This window comes from Leopardus geoffroyi, chromosome B4, assembly GCF_018350155.1.
Source record: "Leopardus geoffroyi isolate Oge1 chromosome B4, O.geoffroyi_Oge1_pat1.0, whole genome shotgun sequence".
Classification (NCBI taxonomy): Eukaryota; Metazoa; Chordata; class Mammalia; order Carnivora; family Felidae; genus Leopardus; species Leopardus geoffroyi.
The window spans coordinates 34323167-34343418 of NC_059341.1; the positions used below are offsets into that span (position 1 = coordinate 34323167).

The 20252-nt window shown below is 38.5% G+C and overlaps 2 protein-coding genes across 17 annotated transcripts in view; one reads left to right on the top strand and one right to left on the bottom strand.

Moving 5' to 3' along the window:
• Positions 1-1401: 1401 nt before the first annotated feature.
• Positions 1402-20252, bottom strand: part of BCL2L13 (BCL2 like 13) — a 93166-nt gene continuing 74315 nt past the window's right edge. For 9 of the 16 annotated variants that reach the window (XM_045465288.1, XM_045465283.1, XM_045465285.1 and 6 more), the window contains one exon: positions 5551-7946. In XM_045465288.1, the coding sequence (XP_045321244.1) occupies positions 7128-7946 (819 nt within the window). In that variant the 3' untranslated portion in view covers positions 5551-7127. Of the gene's footprint in view, positions 7947-19792; positions 19942-20252 lie in introns of those variants that run through there. The other 7 variants (XM_045465284.1, XM_045465281.1, XM_045465282.1 and 4 more) reach the window with 5 other exon arrangements.
• Positions 10409-10752, top strand: LOC123591268 (60S ribosomal protein L38). Its single transcript, XM_045465300.1, has one exon. It carries the CDS (start codon positions 10495-10497, stop codon positions 10705-10707), a length of 213 nt encoding a protein of 70 aa, XP_045321256.1. The 5' UTR covers positions 10409-10494; the 3' UTR covers positions 10708-10752.

Sequence of the window (20252 nt, forward strand, 5' to 3'; positions counted from 1 at the left end):
TCCTTGAGAGTTTAATCAGAAAAGAAATATGACTGCATTGTTCAGCATTAAATACATACCACACTAGGGCTGGGCCTCAATCTGCTATCTGCAGTATGTTGCAAATACTAAAAGCCGTGCAGTAAGAAGGCCACCATTTGGAAATAAACTGGTAATGCTGTTATGTTTTGGAGTGGACTTTTTTTTTTTTTTTTTGAAGGATTCATATCACAGTGGAAACAGGTTGAATCACACATATACATACCCACTCATCCATACGTGTATCAGTCAGTTCAATCAGATTCTCACTAGGGGTGGGGGGACACTTTCTTCTGAAAGGAACAATTTACGAAGTCAACTCTAATGGAAGAAAAAAAGAGCTCTAAAAACGACAGATAATTCCAGACTATCTCTTATAATACAACTTTTCACATCTTTATCTGCCAGTTTTGCTTAAATTGATACAGTAGGCCACCATTTTCATACAGCTTATACATATGTGTTGGTGTAAATTTCTTCAGACCAAGTTAGACCTTCTCAGCCATGAGGCAAAATTATCACCTTCTTGTCCCCAAACCAGCATTATGAAAAGAGTCCACTGTATCAAAAACGAATGTTCCCAGTCTTGAGCACATCCCAGCCAGAATGACTGAGACCTATCCTGGAAGTTGGTGGATTTTACTCGTCATGGATATAACAAAAGTTTTTTTAATTTAGAGAATGTGTTTCATCCTGTTTTTTTAAATATTTGAATTAAGCAATGGAAATTCCTTGGTTAAAGATAAAAAGTTGTCTGGGGCACCTGGGTGGCTCAGTCACTTAAATGTCCAACTCTTGATCTCAGCTCAGGTCATGATCGAACTCACAGTTTTGTGAGTTCGAGCCCCGCATTGGGCTCTGTGCTGTCTGGAGCCTGCTTGGGATTCTCCCCCTCTCTGTGGTCTTCCCCCTCTCCCCCCACTCACACTCTGTCTCTCTTAAAATAAGTAAATACATTAAAAAAAAAATTCTTGCCTCACCTCTAGCAGCTTAACAAGGCTGGATTCTTAAATGAATAAATAAAAAGTAAAAAGCTTTCTTCTCCAGAAGCTGCTTGGCATATCTGAAAGTCAGGTGGATTATCTGGTATAGTCAGAAGGTCAGATCATTCCTGATCTCACCACTTAGGATCCAGCACTAACTGCTGAGATGCTCAGGGCTACCTTAAAGGGTCATAGCACCAGAGCCTTTTATTTTCCAACAATTCCACTGCTGACTGGGAACCTGAATATGGAGTGTCCTTTGAATGCTAAGATCATGTTTTCAGAACCTGAAGGCAAAGCAAATAAGTGTGTACCTATCAAGACCCCAAGATTATCTGAAATCCCTCTGAAGTCCAAGGCCTAAGATTACCATGTGAATACAAAGACTCATCCATCAATTATCTTCAGATCTCACTTTATTTTAACCTCCAATGTATTCTCCCCAACACACTGCTTCTAACAGCACAATTCATAGATTTGAATTTTGTTCTTTTCCCCTGATGAAGAGTAGATTGGCCAAAAGGCAGATAACAGGAGGGAAAAGGAGGAGCCAGAATAAACCACAAATAAGGTGAGCAAATCAGAGTTGTTAGGAGAGCTAATGGAAATTCATACAGAGAAAGTAAATACATGCACTTAAGTAAAATGCCTGTGTTACCAAAATTACCATTTAATTCCAGTAATTTTGAGGAGATGAGAGCATTAGAACCAATAATAAATTGAACTCAGTCAAGGAATGAGGTAGAGAGAGGCACTTTTAATGTAAAGGAAAAGAGAAATGAAAGCCTAAGATAGCTGGAAAAATACACAAATTCTATCTTTTCCTTTGGTGCTGGCCAAGGACCAACCTATGTAATACAATCGTCTTGCTAAAAATCAGGACCCAAGTTATTCCAGACGCCGTTAACAGGGAAGATTGTATTTCAACTTCCTTTTATTCCTGGAACAAACAGTAGTAAAATGTCAAAACTTTTGTTCATAACAATACACTGATTAACCAATTTCTTCTGGTGGTGCAAAAAAACACTCACTGAGCAAGATCACTATAAAATTTCCCCTTAGAAGTTTGAGAAGGGGGCAAAGATCACCTTAAACCAGCTGCTACTTTTTAACTTATTACAAGGCCTTGCAAATATCCCTGAGAACATCTCCTACCTGAGCTTACTATGAAGCAGCTGCCTGGCTAGAGTTACTGCAGTGTAAACAAACATGGGGAGGGCCCTGATGGTTTAAATTCACAGGAACATGGCCAGCCAGAGGCTAGTCTTATGTAAATAAAGGGAAGACCAGGATGTCTTAATATTTTAGTTTCATGACCATTTCTACTCTCTATGGAGTTCTATGTATGAGGTAACTAAGAAATAGTGACTAAATTTTAAGAAACGGGTATCCCACAGCCAAGGTCCCAGTGTACTGTGGAACTGAGATGTTTCACTGGAAAGTTATCTAGTGTCAGCTTCTGAGCAAGATGTGTCTGTGGCTGTACCTTGCCAGCTCTCAAGTCAGTCACCTCTCGAATGTTGAGAGGCCAATGACTGGCGGTATCCCCCACTTCATCTCATCCCACTTCACAACCCATGGCATAGGCAGGGGGAAAGGTAGAGAAAAGGGAAGAGAAAGCATCAAGGCGCTGTCTTCAAGTCATTTGGTGATGATTCCTGTGTCAGACTGCCTTACTCTTGTTTATAAGCAGAAGTACTTATGTGACACACTAAAAAAGATAAAGATCCATACCAACAATAACTGCACATTCTTTAGCCACAAGGCATCACATTCACTAAGAGAAAATCATACAAGTTCGGAATAACTCTGGACATAACCTTCACTTCTATCTCTGTAGAACATGCTCAAATTTTAGATTAGGCCAGATGGAACCGTTGTACAAATCAAGAAAAAAACTCCCTTTCTTCCAGGGCACAGTCTGGTGCGCCTGGCTGCACTTGTGCAGTCCATGATTGGCACAACCATTTGTAGAGAGCCTACCAATCCTGCTTGGCAGTGTCATAAACATGGGAAAAACCGAAAAAAGCACTAGACTTGGAGTCAGAAAAATCCAGTCACCTTTTCCTCTCCCATGCTAGGCTTTTGAAAAGTCATTAAACTCCAATTAGGTCTCTTCACAGCGTAAGCTGGGGATGAGGACTATGAATATCCATTGCAACTGTGAAGGTGGAATAAGGTACATGATGGTGCACAAGAACAATCTCTGGCAAATTGTAAATGTTCAACTATTGTTAAAATTATAATGACCCACACTTTTTAAGGAAAAGGATACTCTAATACAGAAAAATATGCACCCTAAACTGAAACCCATCTCACAGTTGAACCTCCTCAGTGACGAATGCTGTAATGGGAAGTTGTCACTAATGGCAGATCTCGTTCCTCCAGAAAAGCTACATTTTTCTGGTATGGTGTTGCTGAGGCTTTAAATGAGATACAGTAGCGCCCCCTCATCCTCCCCAGTGGATGCCTGAAACCACGGAGAATACTGAGCCCTATGTATGTTTTTTTCCCCAAACATACATATCTATGGTAAAGTTAGTTTATAAATTAGGCATAGTAGACATTAACAAGAAAATAGAATTAAGATAATATACTGTGATGAGTTCTGTGAATGTGGTCTTCCTCTCAAACTATCTTATTATACTAATACCCTCATGAGGACATGAGATGACAAAATGCCTACTCGATGAGATGAGTGAGGTGAGCGATGCAGGCACTGTGATGAACCATTAGGCTACTACTGACCTCAGGATATGGGAGTAAGTATCATCTACTTCTGGGCCACGGCTGACTGCTGGTAACTGAACCGCAGAAAACGAAACTGCAGACAAGGGGATTTGTGAGGAAATCAGTTCAGAGGCCAGAATCTGTTTCTGTAATCAAATAGTCTACAGGCCCTCTATGAAATATGATCACCAACTCAAATTTTACCTGTAGTACCTTTTATTTCTATAAGACATCTCAAAATAATTTTAAAATTCTGTGGGTATGACATTTGTCCACATCATGCCTTTTAGAGAAAAAGGCAAAGAGCAGGCATTACTTTTGTATTATTAGAGGGAATTAGCATGAAGGCTGGGGAAATTGATTTCCACAAAAAATTAATGGTAGCTGTACTTCCATTCCTGGGTTCATTGTTTATTCTCCCACGACAGACCCAGTCAAGTAGCTGCATTTTGATATGAGATGGTACAGAAACACAGGCGAGAGGAGGTATCAAGGATGCCTTTGTGTGGTGAACGTGTGAACCAGATGGTCAACAGTCGCTTTTCATTTTCTAGAAAGCTTTCTAGAGGCCAATGATGATACAAGAGTCCCTGTAAGGCACACTGTAGACACTGATTTCTATTGGCTCAGAATTATTATTTTAATACAAAGACGATAAAGTGGCATTCTTTAATTCTGGTATTTTTCTCAAGAAACCTTCATTGGTTTTTTACCAAGTTTTCAGAAATCATTACAGTCAATAAAGCAATTAAGAAGAAATCTAGAAAACTTACTAATACAAACTTTTGCTCAATAGTTTAAAGAATGAGGAATGATAAATGGTGATACTCAATTCCACATTTGAGTTCCATAAGCAAGTGAGATTTATCCCTAATCTGCCTTTTTACCTTAGATTTAGATGTAATGTTAAGTTGGGGAGGCGTGGGGGAGAAGAAATGGCCTCTGACTACCAGCCCCACCAAAAACGAGGGAGGTGGGAGGCTGAGAAATAATTTTTTTAATAAGCAAAAAATAGGAACTGCTGTAAGCAGCGGTCCTCATTAGGGTATTTCCCCTCCAGTGCCAGAAGCAGAGGATAAGGAAGTGAAGAAGCATCAGGCACCCTGACACACTATTATTCAGAACTATCAATGATTCAACCTAGAGAAAGCCAATGGAAAAGAGTATTAACCATTACCCAGCAAGAGGCAATTGGCCAAATCACTTTGGGTTAATGTTCAACAGATAGGAAAATAAACCAGCAGGTGGCAGCATCCTATCACATGTCTCAGTCTTTCCTTTAGTGGAGAACACAGACCCAAATATCCTAAGCCACAGATCTCCTTGTAGTAGCTCAGAAGTAAACCCGATTTCTATTAGTGCTTAAATGTGTTCAGCTAATGGGTTTGGGCTCCGGAGTTTAAAAGTGTCAACACTGGAAGGAAAATATTTTATTATAAAAGAGAAAAAAAAAAATCAAGATAACTCACCAGTGTGCTCTTATCCTATGCAAGCACAAAAGTAGGAACTAGAATACAGAGAAACCCCAATGTCGGAGCCAACTGTCAGAGTCCAAGGAGTGAAAACCATCTTTACTACATTAATTCCCATCCTCCCACCTCTTCTCTAGCTACACTAATCAAGGTGCACCAAAACCCTTAAAAATATCACTCCCTAAGACGCTACAACTCAGAACATACAGATACAGTGCATGATAAAGCTGAATAGACAAACACACTTCAGACCTTTCCTTGACCAGCTTTTAAATAGTATTGCTTTAGGGAGAAGATTTAATTTTAAAAAATAAATTTAAAAAAGAAAGCACATTTAAAACGTCAAGTTTTGGTGATCAGGATAGTAAAGTAATTTTATTACAAATTTCAGGATCTAAAAAGTAATTTGTTACATTTACTAAGATAAATCTGAGATGACCTGTATCAAGCATGTGTGTCCTGCATAGTGACACTGTGATCCTCAGGCATGAAAAGACATGGTTCCACCCCCCCTGCTTTAGGGATGGGATCAGCCAGATGAAAGAAAATTACACTGATTCTCAACTAGCACATACTGATTAGAATCATTTCGTTTATCACTCTGGCATTTGGACTGTAAAGAGTTCAGGGAAGAAGTCTAATTCTTGAACTCTGAAAGCCAAACTAAAATCTCGAGGGTGGCCTCAAGAAAGTCAAGCTTCTCTTTTACTACTTTTTATTTCAATGGTATTTAGGAGACCTTCTGTATTTAATAAGAGTTATGATTCAGTTGGTCTGTAAGCCCAAGTATTAACATCCTTATCACATGGCAAAAGACCACAGAGAAGCTGGCTGACCAGTAAGAAGACTAGGCCAGATAAAGGGAAAACACACTAATGCAGGTTCTAGACAGTGACCATCCAGCAACAGAGATGCTGCTAGCGAGTAACCATAAGCTCCATAGGGTGGCCATACACAAAAGGGCCAGAAGAGACTTTGACAGGCCATCTAAGTCATCCTTCTGCTTCTAAATGAGACAAATGTCCCTCTTTAGCCAGTTACTTGCCTTTGCATTCACAGGCAGGGAGCCCTAGGTCTCTGTTATATTTATTTTTTTTAAAGATTACTAAAGGTAACATCTTTAACAAGGTGGAGCCGTAGGAAGCATCAGGGACTTAGTGGGCACAGAGCAAATGCTCTCCCGTGGGATCTTAACAAAGAACGTGGGGGTGAAGAGGAACAGTGCAGTACCTGAGAGGCAGCAGAGACATAAGGGGAGAGCACCCTCACGCTACAGGACTAAGAAGGTGGGGGAAAAAAGAAGATCCACAAAGGAATGGCTGCAAAACACAGCATGTTGGTCAGGAAAGATGAATTTCCAAGGGCAGGAACAAATCAGTAGCTGAGGAGCCCACAGCTAAGCCCTGTTGGCCTAGGAATTTCTATCGTAGATTCTCTTAAATTAACCCTCTCCCTCTAAAGCTGTGGCTCTCAACGGGAACAATTTTGCCCCCAGGGGACATTTGGCAATGTTGGGAGACATTTTTGGTTGTCACAACTGGGGGAACGGTGCTACTGGTATTTAGTGGGTAGAGGCCACAGATGTTGCTAAACATCCTACAGTGCACAGTACAGCCCCCTACAACATAGGATTAATCATGATGTCATTGATGGCAAGGTTGAGAAGCCCTGTTCTAGAGGGAGTACTTTACTCAAGAGATTCTGAACTGAGCATGAGCCACGGTCCTTGGAACTTAACAGACAAACGTGAATGCCCTCTACCTCAAGCCCTACTATGTGGATCAATTTATGCCTTGTTGAGCAGAAGTCCCCCATTATCCCAGAGTGTTCCACAAATGTCCAATCAGTTGTTGGTGGATCCAATTCAGTCAGTACAGCTAAGACTTTACATATTTTTTGTCTTCTTTCTCTTCTGAAAGATCTGCTATTTCTTTCTCAGAGCCAGTGCTACCCCAACTGCCACTGCCAGGATGGCAACAGCGGCGGCGCCTCCAAACAGCAGTATAGACTTGCCCTCAGACAGGGGGAAGGCCTTCTCTTCTGCAGCAGGGGAGGGCCCTTCTTGAAGACTCTCTCTCTTTACATGCATCTCCTTTTCACTCAGCAGTGTTTCTGTGGGTTCCAGTGCAGGGATCACTTCCTCTTCTAGTTCAACAGATTCAACTGCTGCTGCTTTTGTCTTCATCAAGTTCTCTTCTTCACCAAGTTCCACAAACAACGATGTAGCAGGGCTGACTTTCTCAACTGCAATCGCTTCTGTGTCAGGTTCCCTCACCTCCAGCACGGAAGTAGCAGTGATATGCGGAAGCAAGGGAGCAGGTGCTTCAGGGAATGCCTCCTGCAGCTCCTTGGTTGGCAAGACTACAGACGCCACAGCAGCCTCTTCCACACCTTCAGGTATTTCTTCTTTTTCCACATGCACAATGTCAGAATTAGAAGAATTGTTCTCGCTCTTCTCTCCAGCCCCATTGCTATCTAAGCTTTTGACTTCTTCAGGATCCATTGCAATCTGTTGCCAGGACTCAGGACCTAGGGACACTGGTAGGCTTTCTGTGTGCCAACTCTGACTGGCTGAGAGTGAAACAGGTAAGCTCTCTGACTGCCAAGAAGTGGTCACAGTAGGAGACTCTGGAGGACTAACTTGTCCAGAGTTGTCACTGGGCAGGATATAAATGTCATTGCTATCTTCTGCAACGATTCCAGGGTATTCCTCCTCCTCTGATTCAAGGTTAAAGACAGTGCCCTAGAAGAGAAGGAAGAGAGTCAATACAAAGAATGGTAAATATATTTAAAATAAATATAAATCTGGATAAAAATTCTTTCCCAAACTGAAGGAATAAATACATTGTTTACAGCTATGTAATTTCTGGATTGAATGCATTTACCTGTAGACCAATGAAGAGGAAGAACTTTTTTCTTTTATTCATTTTTTTATGAATATAATATATTTTTAAATTGGCTTACATACAACACCCAGTGCTCATCCCAACAAGTGTCCTCAGAGGAAGAATTTTTAACAAGATAGTCCTCTGACCAATTTCCTTGAAACTAAAAAACCAAAATGTGATTTTTATATTCAATTTGATGTGTATATATATACAATGCAATAATTCAAAATAGCAGAGAAAACAAAGGCAAGAAACTTGCTCTCAAGGAATTTATCACTTAGTAAGGCAATGCTATCCGACAGTCCAAGTGCTAGTAAGAGTTCAGCTGGAGAGATGGCAACTTCTTCTGGTGGAGGCTGCAGCAGTCAGGGAGATGCCTGAGAGCTTTGTGGAGAAACCAGCATTTACAGTGGCTATCAGGAGAATGGGTCAGAGTGTATGGTGAAAACCATGGACAAGACACAATACCCGCAAAAGTGTATAAATATAAAAAAGAGGATGTCACAAAAACAGACACTCAGATCAATGGAATAGAATACAGAACCCAGAAATTAACCCACAAATGTATGGCCAACTAATTTCTGACAGTAGGAAAGAATATCCAACGGAATAAAAACAGTCTCTTCAGCAAGTGCTGGGAAAACTGGACAGCAACATGCAGAAAAATGAACCTGGACTTTCTTACACCATACACAAAAATAAACTCAAAATGGATGAAAGACCTAAATGTAATAAGACAGGAAGCCATCAAAATCCTTGAGGAGAAAGCAGGCAAAAACCTCTTTGACCTTGGCTGCAGCCATTTCTTACTCAACACGTCTCCAGAGGCAAGGGAAACCCAATAAAAAATGAACTATCAGGACCTCATCAAAATAAAAACTTCTAGTCTGCACAGCAAAGGAAACAATCAGCAAAACTAAAAGGCAATCAACGGAATGGGAGAAGATATTTGCAAATGACATATCAGATAAAGGGTTAGTATCCAAAATCTATAAAGACCTTATCAAACTCAACACCCAAAACACAAATAATCCAGTGAAGAAATGAGCAAAAGACTTGAATAGACACTTCTCCAAAGAAGACATCCAGAAGGCCAACTGACACATGAAAAGATGCTCAACATCACTCATCATCAGGGAAATACAAATCAAAACCAGAGTGAGATACCACTTCACACCTGTCAGAATGACTAACATTAACAATTCAGGCAACAACAGATGTTGGTGAGGATGTAGAGAAAGAGGATCTCTTTTGCCCTGCTGGTGGGAATGCAAACTGGTGCAGTCACTCTGAAAAACTGTATGGACGTTCCTCAAAATATTAAAAATAGAACTACCCTAAAACCCAGCAACTGCACTACTAGGTATTTATCCAAGGGATACAGGTATGCTGTTTTGAAAGGGCACATGTACCCCCATGTTTACTGCAGCACTTCAACAATAGCCAAAGTATGGAAAGAGCCCAAATGTCCATCGATGGATGAATGGATAAAGAAGATGTGTATATATACAATGGAGTATTACTCGGCAATCAAAAGGAATGAAATCTTGCCATTTGTAACTACATGGATGGAACTAGAGGGTATTATGCTAAGCGAAATTAGAGAAAGACAAGTATCATATGACTTCACTCATATAAGGACTTTAAGATACAAAACAGATGAATATAAGGGAAAGGAAGCAAAAATAATACAAAAACAGGGAGGACAAAACATAAGAGACTCTTAAATATGGAGAACAGAGTTGCTGGAGGGGTTGTGGGAGGTGGGGATGGGCTAAATGGGTAAGGGGCATTAAGGAATCTACTCCTGAAATCATTGTTGCACTATTTGCTAACTAACTTGGATAGAAATTAAAAAATTAATTAATTAAAAAAATTTTTTTTAACATTTATTTATTTTTGAGAGACAGAGAGAGACAGAGCATGAGCAGGGGAGGGGCAGAGAGAGAGGAAGATACAGAATTCGAAGCAGGCTGCAGGCTCCAAGCTGTCAGCACAGAGCCCGACGCAGGGCCCGAACTCACAAACCGCGAGATCATGACCTGAGCCGAAGTCAGACGCTCAAGCAACTGAGCCACCCAAGCGCCCCAAAAATAAATAAATTTTTAAAAATAAAAATAAATTAATAAATAATAAAAAAGGGTAACAGTATGTAACCCAGTCTGAGTAGTGTACAATGTACACGAAGAATAGAAATTTCCATTAGGAAAGGGACCCTGGAAAACCTGACAGAGAACTAAGAAATATGGACTTTATTCAACAGGAAATGGTCAATGAAGTGTTTTAGCTACACAAGGACAATCACAGCTCCACTTTAAAATGACTTGAGCTCCCTTCTTGCTGCTCGCCGCGAGTGTCTCCTGGGTGCTGCCTGCCGCGCGCTCGCCTGCGCCCCTCGTAACCATGCCTCGCAAGATTGAAGAAATCAAGGACTTTCTGCTCACGGCCAGGCGAAAGGATGCCAAGTCCGTCAAGATCAAGAAAAATAAGGATAATGTGAAGTTCAAAGTCCGATGCAGCAGATACCTTTACACTTTGGTCATCACAGACAAAGAGAAGGCAGAGAAACTGAAGCAGTCCCTGCCCCCAGGTTTGGCAGTAAAGGAGCTGAAATGAACCCAGCACACTGATTGGGAACTGTATTAAAGTTTTAAAAATTCCTAAAAAAAAAAAAAAATAATAAAATAAAATAAAATGACTTGAGAGCAGTGGTCAGAGGAACACCAGAAATGTAAGACTCTTGCTTCTCTCTTTAGCAAGAGTCTTGACACAAAAGCAATAAAAATAAATAATGTCAGGGGCGCCTGGCTGGCTCAGTTGCTAGAGCACCCATCTCTTGATCTCAGGGTCGTTGAGTTCAACAGAGCATGGAGCCTACTTAAAATAAAAAGTTTATTAAAAAACAATTCACCGTCTAGATGTGAAGACTGACATATGAATTATTTCAGTATGATACAGAAAGCCTTAAGACAGGTATATGCACAGGATGATAGCGGAACCTAGAGGAAGAGAGAACTAATGGAGGGTAATGTTCATAAAGACCTAAAGAAAGCTTCACAAAAAGTCTGGGTAACACTCATAAATGCTGCAGAGAGTTTGAATAGAGTATGTAAAGCAAATTAATTCCTATTTTATTTTGTGATTATAGCTGCTATTCATAGGAAGTAGATAATTTTATTCTTCAATCAAAACTAAAAGCTCTCGGGGGGCACCTGGGTGGCTCAGTAGGTTGAGCGTCCAACTTCAGCTCTGGTCATGATCTCACACTCTGTGAGTTTAAGCCCCACGTCGGGCTCTGTGCTGACAGCTCAGAGCCTGGATCCGGCTTCAGATTCTGTGTCTCCTCCTCTCTCTGCCCCTCCCCTGCTCATGCTCTGTCTCTGTCTCAAAAATAAATTAAAAAACATTAAAAAAATTTTTTTTAAAAAACTGAAAGCTTTCTGCATACATTAAGGCTCTAATATAAACCAGTAGTCCCTCTATTAGCCCTACATAAAAAGAAACCAGAAAAGCAACTAAACAAATAACATGATCATAATATCAAGATTCTAACTGCCCCACATTCCACCTCAACCCTTGTTTCAATCTCCTTAGGAAGCCCTAGAGGTCATCAGGGATAGTCTGTGAATGAACATACGCAGAGAGATACAACAGTGGAGTAATTAAAAATACAGTATTTGTAGGAAAAAAGAACTCGTTTGAACCCCAGCTCCACACATACCAGATGTGTATATCTGAAGGCCTTGCTTGCTTAACCATTAAAAAAAAATTTTTAATGTTTATTTATTTTGGCGGCGGGTGGGGGTGGGGGAGCGGTAGGGGCAGAGAGCGAGGAAGACACAGAACCTGAAGCAGATTCCAGGCTCGGAGCTGTCAGCACAGAGTCCCATGCAGGGCTCAAATCCATGAACTGGGAGATCAGGACCTGAGCCAAAGTTGGACGCGCCCCTTTGCTTAACCATTTAAACTTCAATTTATTCATAAATGGAATATGAATGCCTTGGTAAGTTTTATAACAAAACTTAGATATAGTATTTATCATGCTTAGCACAGAACCTTGTACATAGTAAGCAATCAATAAATTATGCTGTTTTTTCATTATTACTGTTTTTGTTGTCATTGTTTTTTTGCTACTGTTTTTGGTGGTAGTGGGAGAAAGAGTCACGTAGACTGAAAAAATTTTAAAACTAAAAGCAATTTGAAACAATACCCTTCCTTGGGTACAAAAAGGTAATTAACATCCTCATCTCTCCTAAATAGAGGTATCACAAAACTGGAAAGTAAAAACCTCTCTTCAGAAAATTACAATAGTATAAGGGTGCCTGGGTGGCTCATTTGGCTCAGGTCATGATCTTGCAGTTCATGAGTTTGAACTCTGCGTCAGACTTAGTGCTGACAGCTCAAAACGTGGAGCCTGCTTCGGATCTGTGTCTCTCTCTCTGCCCTTTTCCTGCTTGCGCTCTCTCAAAAATAAATAAACATTAAAAAAAATCATTTTTTTAATTACAATAGTATACATCAAACCAATATACAGCTTATTTCTATGGGACAGAACTATAAGAAAAGGGTGTATTCTATAAATTTTTTACAATGATCATGACTTTGTATAAAAAATTTTTTTAATCTATTTGAAAATAATAAATAACTCTATCTCCATTTTTTTAAAAGACTGTTACATATAAATTGTGGTCTGCTGCCTCCTAGAAACTTGAGATTAGTGGACATTCAACAATCTCAACATGAGCTGTGAAATAATTTGAGTCAGATGAAGAGGATCTCCTGAATATCTTTTGTACATGCCCCTAAAACAAAGGGCAGGGCATATTAGAATACCATTAGAAATTGGTGTTTTTTTTTTTAATCTTTTATTCTTTTTTTAGTATTAATACATGATAAACACATTCATAAAATTACGTAACCTAACATTCACCATTTTTAGGTGTGCAATTCAGTGGTGCTTAGTATATTCACAATATGTGCGAACATCACCCCACTTTATTTAATTCCTGAACATTTCCACCATCTCAAAGAGAAAGCTTTTGACAATCACTCCCAATTCTCCCCTCCTCCTTCCCCTGGCAACCACTAATCATTCTCTGCCTCTAGATATGCCTATTCTGGGAAGTTCATATAAATGGAATCATACAATACGTGACCTTTCATGTTTAGGTTCTGTCACTTCACATGTTTTCAAGGTTCGTCCATGTTGTAGTGTATATCAGCACTTTCTTTCTGTGGCTTTGCAGTAGTTCACTAAATGGATATACCACATTTTGTTTATTAATTCATCAGTTGGTTGACATTTGGGTTTTATCAATTGGTTGACATCAGTTGTTGGTTGACATTCATCAGTTGGTTGACATTTCCACCCTTTGGTGATTGTGAATACCCACATATAAGTTTTTGTTTGACCACCTATTTTCAATTCTTTTCAGTACATAGCTACGAGTGAAACTGCTGGGTCATGTAATTCTGTTCAATTTACTGAGGAACTGCCAAACTATTTCTCAAAGCAACTGTACCATTTTATATTCCCCCCAGCAATGTAGAAGGGTTCTAATTTCTCCACATCCTAACACTTGTTATTGACCGTTTCATTTTTTTTATCAGTGCCATCCTAAGGAATGTGAGGTGGTATCTCATTTGGGTCTTTATTTGCATTTCACTAATGACCAATGATACTAAACATCTTTTCATTTGCTTATTGTCCATTTGTTTATCTTCTCTGGAACAATGTCTATTTAAATCTTTTTCCCACTTTAAAATTCTATTGTCTTTTTATTATTGAACTGTTAGGACTTTTATCTTTTACTCTTCAACAAAACAAAAAACAAGGGTGCCTAGGTCGTTCAGTGGGTTAAGCATCAGACTCTTGGTTTTGGCTCAGGTTATGATCTCACAGTCTGAGTTTGAGCCCTGCGCTGGACTCCAAGCTGACTGTGCAGAGCCTGCTTGGGATTCTGTTTCTCTCTGCCCCTTTCCTGCTCTCTCTCTCTCTCTCTCAAAATAGATAAATAAACTTTTAAAAAATAATAAAATAATATAACTAATTGGGGGCAAGGATGCTTGTAAAAAAGGTTGAGACTAAAGAAAACAGAGGAGGTAAAGTACTAAAGTAACCAGTAGTCTATGCTAGTTAATAATCTTATTTTTTATTTTTAATAAGATCTGCCATTAGTACTGTTCTTCATATGGATTCCTTTCCCAGGCTTAAACTGCATCTAAATGAGACCTTCATAACTATAATCTTATGGGATTTCACCTCTTTTGAATTCTCAGATTTTCATCAGTACAATGGTAATATAAAACCACTCAACAGTTCTGGGACTTTATCAATAATGAATGACAACAGAGTCCCTTTGCAACCAAATGCATCACATAAAGACTGTATACCCACCAACAGCAGAAGTCATTAATTACTGATTGCCAGGAGATACTACTTGTTCTACTGAAGAATACAAACTACAAATAACACTTCTATATCGTTTCTCTATCTTATCCCATAGTTAGTAACTTTATTTTGGCTACCATCTACCTCATCATCTTCCTCTCCCTCTATTTAATCTAATCATAAAGTGCTAACTATATCTCAAAACATTTATTCTTAATGTATCCTAACATATCAAGATATATTTTTCCCTTCCTCTCAACATTTTCTGCTATCACTCTAATATAAGCAATCATTATTTTTCACCAAAGCCTCCTGTCTCTTTGATGCTGCAATCCAATTTAGAGATGAAAAATAAAAAAACATTTCACCAGTCAGCTAAACCAAAAACCTGGGAGTCATACTGGATCTCTCCTATTCTTGAAAGTAGTTTGCTTCTCATTGTTGGGAATTGTGCTATATAAATGGTAGTGACAAAACACTATAATCTCTGTCCCCAAAGAGTTTAAAATAGAGTTTAAAACCTAGTGAAGGAGACAAACACAGAAGAAGAGAAACTTATTTGGGGACTCATGGAAAGCTTCTTAGAAGACAGAGAATAACAGGGGTATCTGGCTGGTTCAGTTGGTGGAGCATGCAACTCTTAATCCCAAGGTTGTAAATTTGAGACCCACACTGGGTGTAGAGATTACTTAAAAATAAAATCTTTTTTTTTTTTTTTAAGTTTTATTTATTTGAGAGAGAGACAGAAAGAGAGGTGGGGGAGGGGCAGAGAGTGAGGGGGAGAGAGAGAATCCCAAGCAGGCTCCGTACTGTCAGCACAGAGCCTGAAGCAGGGCTTGAACTCACAAACTGTGAGATCATAACCTGAGCCAAAATCAAGAGTCAGACACTAAATCGATTGAGCCCCCCAGGAGTCCCCCAGTTTTTTTTTAATGTTTATTTATTTTTGAGAGGGAGAGAGCAAGCAGGAGCAGGGAGGGGCAGAGAGACAGGGACAGAGGATCTGAAGCAGGCTCTGCGCTGACAACAGAGAGTCCAAGGCAGGGCTGGAACTCAAGAACTGTGAGATCATGACCTGAGCCAAAGTCAGATGCTTAAATGAGCCACCCAAGTGACCCTTAAAAATAAAATCTTAAAAAAAGAGAGAGAAAGAAGAGAGAACAACAGAGCTGGATTCGAGCCCTACGTTGGGTGTAGAGATTACTAGAAAAAAATAAAATTAAAATAAGATGAAATAAAATAAAATAAAATAAAGCTGTATTTACCTATCTCTTTGCCAGAACACAATTCTAATTAGTCATGCAAATCCTCTAACACTTATTACAAAGGGATTTCTCTTTGCCATATAATTTTCTTTATTAAATATATATATTTTTTAAATGTTTATTTGAGAGAGAGTGTGTGAGCAAGTGGGAGGAGGAGCAGAGAGAGGGAGAGATAGAATCCCAAGCAGGCTTTGAGCTGTCAGGGTAGAGAGCCCAACACAGGGCTTGATCCCACGAACCATGAGATCATGACCTGAGCTGAAACCAAAAATTAGACACTTAATCGAATGAGCCACCCAGGTGCCCTACCACAAAATTTATATACTCAAAAGTTTATCTGTTTATTAAATCATCTCTTCAAGGAGTTCCATTTATGAAAACCAGAAATAAAGGCTCATATAAAGAATAAGTTTATAAGGAGGGGAAAAAGGTAGTAAAGAAGAATAGTAATAGTATAAAGTAACACAAAGTTCATAATTATCCCTATTGACTTTAGTACACTTGTTTATTTATTTGCTTTCTCAAAATCTCCAAATGAGAAACTAAGTATGGTTCAGCAGCTTTATAATCCTCAACCTTCAAAGCCTTGCAAAATAGCTAAAAAGAAGGGTAATGAGGCATTGCTTAAGATTAAATCTTTTTTTCTTCACTATTGAAACTCAACATTTAAAAACTGGGTACTTGGAACGCCTGGGTGGCTCAGTCAGTGAAGCATCCGACTCTTGATTTCAGCTCAGGTCACGATCTCACGGTTTGTTGAGTTTGAGCCCCACATCAGGCTCTGAGCTGACAGCAAGGAGCCAGCTTCTTGGGATTCTCTCTCTCTCTGCCCTCCTGGCTTGCACTCGTTCTCTCTCTCAAAGTAAATAAATAAAACTTAAAAAAAAAAAACAAACACTAAACTGTGCTCTTTTTGTTAAGTGAAGAGGAAAAAACTGGAAAAGAAAGTTAACAGAATTATGCCACTAAATGAACCAATCACAGTGTGCCACCCCAAGAAGCAAGTAAAACTACCGTTTTCTCAAAGAAATTGCATTTCAAAGTTACAGAAAATAGTCAAAGAACATCAGTTACTCCACTACAAGCAACCTAAAACAATATATTCTTGGGGCGCCTGGGTGGCTCAGTCGGTTAAGCATCTGACTTTGGCTCAGGTCATGATCTTGCGGTCCGTGAGTTCAAGCCCCGCGTCGGGCTCTGTGCTGACAGCTCAGAGCCTGGAGCCTGTTTCGGATTCTGTGTCTCCCTTTCTCTCTGACCTTCCCCCATTCATGCTCTGTCTCTCCCTGTCTCAAAAATAAATAAACGTTAAAAAAACAAAGAACAATATATTCTTGTTCACTTTCCAAGGACATTTTCACATTTTCATCTAAAACCCTCAAAAAAAATTGCTTCTAACCACCCCTACCTCCCAACTGAATTATTTAGAAGATAAGGAATGTAATTTCTTACGTTGTTTATTCTTAGTCTTAGAATCACATCTGCTCTCATTCTGTTCACACTCTACAAATTTTGTAATCTGTTTTTGTGCCGCTTCAAAAGACGTACAGTACAGCTGGATTCACAGAGCAGCCTACAATTACAGAGCTCTTCAAACAGAAGGGTTATTCAAGGGTCAGAGCAGTCTTAAGTGCTCATTGATAAGAATTCTCAACAAGTTAACTTATCTGTACTTCTAAAAACAGAAACTCTCATAGCAAAAACTGATTAAAAAAGCAAAAACAAAAGAACCATAATACAGAAGGTAAAAATTTTAATCCTCAGAAAGACATTTGCTACTTTTTCTTTAGGGCTGTAAACCAAAACAAATGAAATGGAAATTTCAAAACTTCCATCATGAAGAAATAAGGGAAAAGTTAACAAACTGAAATAGAATTTACTGTAAACATTTTGCTTTATTTTTAACAGCTTAAAGCTAACAAAAGAGTTAAGAACACTCTTTGTTCCCTTGATCAATAACTGTCAAATTACAACTTTGGAATAATATATTGCTCAGAAGTCAATTCAGACTTAATTGTTTTGTTCCTTGCTGTTATGGCCTTCGCTATCTTATAACTTATTTCTGTACTTGGAACATGACATTTTAATGGAGATTCACCAAAAATTTTGTGCTCTTATGTGAGAAGCATTAATGAAAGACTGACACTGACACTTTTACTTCTGGGGCCAATTCATATAAAGCAAAAATATAAAAATAAAGGCCTCTCTCTTAACTCCTGTTATTAGTGAAGAGTAGGCTTTCACTGAAAGATAAAAGACTTCTCTGGATAATACTTTACATAAAATTTACTGCACTGGAGAGACTAACATCTACAGGTAATATTAGAGCCATTCCAACAATCTAAAATCATTTTTAGCACAAAATATTTATATTGTTGGAAATATTTTTTAGTTCCATTGATTAAAAAAACAAAAAGGAGTAACTTCAAGTGCTCAAAAACATAAAACTAATTTGGATCAACTATCAGAGTTTAAATATGCACAAAGAATCAGAGAATTGTATCTTTAAAAAAAAAAAAAAAAAGATAAAGCCCAGAAAGATTAAGTAACTTGCCCCAAGGCCTCTTAGCCTGCAAAGAGAACTGGATGTCAATAACAATAGGTAGCCCTTATGTGACTCTTATCATCTGCCCTTCTGAAGATTTTATTTATATTAATCTATTTAAACCTCACAACTCTGTGAGGTAAGCCTTATTATTATTTCCATTTTACAGATGAGAAAACTGAATCAACTGAAGAGGATAAGTAATCCATTCAGTCATGGAACTAAATTTAAGCTCAGGCAGTTTACCTCTAGGGACCATGCTTTTTATCAATTACTTAACTACTTAACCCCAACTCTTAGGCTGAAGTCCCCTGGTTACCATACAGCAAGTTTACAGCAAGAAGCAAATAGAAAAGGTTATTCTTGGAATTTTCTTCAAGCAGTACACAAAACCCTTCAAATAAAACCCAAGCAAATAAACCGTTCAAATAAAAAGGGAAAGAGAGAAGAACCTGAAATATGGAGACAAGGGGGAATATTTTTAAATAAATATAAAATGAAATATAAATGTAACTTTGGTTTTGGTGATAGGAACAAAGTAAAAACAGCTTGCAGATCATTCAAAGAACCATTTTTAAAATGTGCGGCAGCTACTTTATTCTACCTGTATCGACTACATTTTGCTTCCTTCCCCCCGCAGCCCCCACCTTTGGTTCACATCAGTTACAAATTATTTTGTCACTTCAAGCAGTATTTTACCCTGAGAGTCATAGCTGCTGATAAACTGAGCTCCTTACAGACTTAACTTTCCCATCTGAAGATGCTTTGGCAGAACTCCATTCCCTCATAAACTCATCTAGGGACTCACCTCCCCTAAGAAATACCAACAAACCTTTATCATTACTTCTCAGTCATCATGTAATATCTATTTCTCAAGTACTCCCCTTAAAAAATAAAAACAGATAATTGCTCTTCTAACATTCAAACAGGATATTAAAAGCCTCTTAGATCACTACAAATCTAAAATAAGAAAATAAGAAAATGGAAAATGTGAAAGAAATTCCAGAGAAGTAATTTTCCACGTAATATGATGACCAAGACCCACAAAAAATATATTTTGGAGCACAATGCAGTAAATGCTCACACTCACATATAAAACATACAGATTTCATGAAACAGTACTTATCCTCATTACACTAAAATCATTTCAGTTGCAAAATCCACTTATTGATTTTAGATCACAAACTGTGTCACCTCCCACAGTATAAAAACTCTGTTCTAACAAATTCTTACCTAAAAGTTCCCAAAAGACAGTCTTCAAATATCCCTGATTAAAAACAAAAACCTTTTTGTGGCTTTCTATTCTTAAAATAGAAACACGAAGCTTTAAGTCAAAGAGAAAAAAGACAAAAATTTTATTCGAACTACTTAAATATTAAATATTATGGTAGACATCAGATGACATTTTCACCAATAATTTCTTATGTAATTTAAAACTAAATCTTTCATAAGTATTTAGTTTAGTACATGACATAGGAGAAAATAAAAGTGAAGCCTTACCACAGTGGATTTGTACTGCCCTTTTCAGGAGACAGACTTACTTCTTTCTAATGTAGCAACACAATCCCAGGAAATGAAAGACAGTGAGAAAGAGGAGGGAGGGAACAAGGGATGAGTCAGGGAGAATCGTAATATGCCAACGAATCTGTGCCCTACGTGCACTGCAGAGCAATTAAAAGTCAGAGTCAAAACGCAAAGGAATCATCAGACTCAGGAAGAGGAAAAAAATACACTCTCTTAAAGACATATCTGAAAACTTGACATTTGTAAAAATGTAACATTTTCACAAAACACTTTTATAACATTATTTCTGTGAGATAGAGACCTCATCTTTCTATTTTCTAATTGATAAAACTGAAGTTCAAAGAAGTTAAATGAATTCCCCCCAAAACACAAGGCAGAGTTGGGGCCACAAATTCATTTTGTGATTTCCAATCCTGTTAACTCACCACTCTCTGGC